Source organism: Tetrahymena thermophila (genome assembly GCF_000189635.1).
Source record: "Tetrahymena thermophila SB210 genomic scaffold scf_8254798, whole genome shotgun sequence".
Taxonomy (NCBI): domain Eukaryota; phylum Ciliophora; class Oligohymenophorea; order Hymenostomatida; family Tetrahymenidae; genus Tetrahymena; species Tetrahymena thermophila.
The window spans coordinates 458200-461706 of NW_002476554.1; the positions used below are offsets into that span (position 1 = coordinate 458200).

General features: G+C 22.2%; 2 protein-coding genes across 2 annotated transcripts in view; one reads left to right on the plus strand and one right to left on the minus strand. All coding sequences in view use genetic code 6, as the record gives it.

The window, feature by feature from the left end:
- Nucleotides 1-207: 207 nt before the first annotated feature.
- TTHERM_00176920 (hypothetical protein) lies at nt 208-1483 on the minus strand (the record flags this gene model as incomplete). Its single annotated transcript, XM_001008755.3, has 2 exons — nt 208-668; nt 835-1483. 2 exons carry the CDS (start codon nt 1481-1483, stop codon nt 208-210), a joined length of 1110 nt encoding a protein of 369 aa, XP_001008755.3.
- Nucleotides 1484-3386: 1903 nt separating this feature from the next.
- TTHERM_000176927 (hypothetical protein) overlaps nt 3387-3507 on the plus strand; it is a gene marked incomplete at both ends in the record, with an annotated part of 365 nt that continues 244 nt past the window's right edge. Inside the window, 2 exons of the mRNA XM_012795801.1 lie at nt 3387-3412; nt 3474-3507. The exon at nt 3474-3507 is cut by the window's right edge and continues 134 nt beyond it. Coding sequence (XP_012651255.1) covers nt 3387-3412; nt 3474-3507 — 60 coding nt within the window. The remainder of the gene's footprint in view (nt 3413-3473) is intronic.

Here is a 3507-nt window from a genome sequence, read left to right on the forward strand (position 1 = left end):
TAGAATTGATACTATATTAACTACCTAAATTCAATATTCCTTCATCTATTAAAAATTAAAACGAGGAAAATTCTTCAGTAGTTAATTTTCGATTATAAGTAATAACAATTAGATTATCACTAAAATCTGTTGGAAGAGTTACATCATTGCTTTAAGCTAGATAATTATAGATATTTATACACTAAATGGCTAAGGGAAGCTAACAAATCATACTTTATCCCTAAACAGGACTTTTAAGATACTCTAAGTTATATCCTTCAGGGCACTCACATATTCCTTTTTAAGTATTGGGGAAAATATTTAAATCTGGAAAACAGTTTTATGAACAAGCATTCTGCCATAAATAACTTCCTTCATTACATTTTATGCATGTTTGAATATCGGTACAGGAACTACAGTTTTAGCTGCACTAGAAGCAGATGTTATGAGAATCACAGAAGTATCCATAGCCTTTACCGTTTGAGCAATCGAAATTATTTTTATAAGGATTTCTAACAAGATAATTATACCCTTATTAACATGTACAGGTGTTTGTTAAAGAATCATAAATATAGTTACTACCTACAGATTCACAGCTCTATGTACATTATTTTTAATTAAATAATATGTGTCCACTTTCGCATTACTAACAGCTGCATACTAAGCAATAATTTTAATTGGAATCTTAGCTTTAATTTTTAGTAAGCATACTATAACTTAAAGCTATATTATCACATAGAGAGCATTAATAATTACATATTTAACAATTTTACTTAGAGGAGCTTAGATATGAGTTATTAGGACAAATTTAACAACGTTTTGTAGTTTTATCGATTTGGAAATAAAATTAATTACATATAGTACAATCTAAATCAGTAGGTCCTGAGCATTCTTTACAAGCTACATTACATTATTTACAATATTTGCCAGAAATGTAATATCCTGACTATTATGAACAAATAACACACTAGTTGGTTTATTCATGAATATGATAACCAGATTAACATAATTCACAAGTGGTTTCATTATTACAATTTTGGCAGTTAGGAATGCATTCAATACAAGAATATCCTTTCAAAAAATAACCTGATTGACATAATTAACAAGTGATTGCATTATTACAATTTTGGCAGTTAGGAATGCACTTAAAACAAGTATATTCATTAAAAAAATAACCAGATTCACAAGAAGTACAAAGATAATTATTTTCTTTACAATTTTTGCATTAAGGAAGGCATTTCAAACAAAATTAAACTTTTTTATAATATCCATCTAAATTACAATCAGTACAAGAAGAATCCTCTTCTAAAAGATATCGCTTTTCATAACCACAAGCCCAGCAATCTATCTAACGTTTTCCTTTACAACTAACACAATTAGGATCAAAACATTTTTCACATTACTTTGAAGAATTTAAAAAATAGTTATCTGCACAAGCTGAACATCCACTCTCAAAACATCTTATGCAATTAGGATCATTTGAACAGGAAAATCCAATAATCATAGTAATATTTAAAATCAAAATGATAAAAAGTAGCATATTTTAGTTAGCTTTTATAACTTTTCTCTTACCTTTTTTCTTTATTAAGTTTTGTTTGTATTTTTTAATTAATCTCAAATATTAATTCTAAAAATAAAATAATGATCTATTCACAAATTAATTACTTTTGTTTAACGAAATATAAAATAAAAAATATAAATGTTTCCATCAAGATGACTTAAATTTGCTTCTTAATAAAAAAGCTAAAAATATTACCTTCTTTTGTGTATTAATTTTTATAATTTGTTAATAATTAAAATAAAATTAGTTTTTATAATGCTTTTATAAAATGAGAAAAATTTAATAAAATGGTAAATTCGCTAACTCCAAAATATTTTATTTTAAAATTGATATATTTCATGGATACATAAATATCTAGTAATTACATTTTTTTAGTTGATAATCGAAACTAAAAAGCATTTTGATATTTAAATTAACAAAACTAATTATTTGATTTCCCTTTTATATCTTATTAAATTAAGTTTAGGTCTCTGTAAAGATACTCAAAAAAAGATATTTTAAATATTTGATATTAAGTTTATGGGGTTTAAGAGCAAGCAATAATTAATTTGAATTTATTCATTGAAATTTCTGTAATCACAAATAGAAGGAATGGATAATACTTATTTATTTTATTTCAAAAATTATGTAAACCAAACAATCACAATTCAAAAACTAAATTTACTTTAATTATCATATTTTAATTTCATATTCAATCCTTTTTTCAAAATTTGAATTTATAAATTATTCTATCACTAATACAGAAATATTTAAACTAATAAAATAATATTTTTGATAAAAAATACTTTTTTATATAATTTTATTTAATATAAATTTATTTTAAATGCGATAAATTTTATATTTAAAATATTTAGTTGATCTATTATTTAATTTTTAATATCATAAATTAGCTACGCATTCGTTGAAAGATGACAAAATATCAAATTAAATTTTTTTTCAATGAAAGAAAGATATTTATCTAAAAACTTTACTTCAGAAGAAATAAGATTACATTACATTAGATATATTACTTTTGTTTATTTATTTAAATATAAATAAAAATATTTAAATTATTTTTTTATAAAAGCTGTGCTTATGCTAAAGCTAAAAAGTTATCCTTAAGAAATAGCTATGATTAAAATTACATTTAATGAATATTTTCATACTAAATCTATGGAAATACAGCCAGCCATTCCAAGTAATCTATTTTTCTAAATCAAAAGTAAATCTTAATAGATCAATTCTTCTTTGAAAATTAAAAAGATTTTAATGATTAATTTTCTTTTTAAATAATTAAATCTATTTGACATATTTAATAAATTCTAAATAAAGCTTGATTATCAAATATCCTCAAAATCGAAATCAAATTCAATTTAATGAATAAATTAATTTTTGGCTAAAGTTATTAAATAAATCATTGGATAGTTTTTAAAGTAAGGACTGACTGACTGATTGAAAAGATTAAAGACTAATAAAAAGGAATAAATAAATAAATTTATAGCCCATCTTAAGGTTAAAAGTTTTTTAATATTAGTAAATTAATTGCAAATAATAATATCTAAAATTTATCTTAGTTTTTCAACAAATTATTTTTTTTATAATAGAATTAGCGATATGAGATGCGAGAATTAAATTCATGAATAAACCCTAAATTTATAATTTTAAATTACATTATTTATTTTTTATAATAGTTTTATTTATTACAATATTTGCTTTTATTGAATTTAAAATCAAATAAAAATAGAGTGAAATGCCTATTTAATTTACAAAAGGTGAAATGTAATATATCTTAATAGCATAATAAATACAGCTAAATAAGCTTAAAACAGCTTTATTTTTTAGTTTTTAGAAAGCTTTAACTCACAAAATGTAAAATTTCAAATAAAAGATACTGTATATTCTTATAACATGTCATTTTTTTTGAAAAAAATAAATTTTGAAAATTTTATCAAAGGGGTCTTATAGTAAGGGGGGGGGGGGGGGGGGGG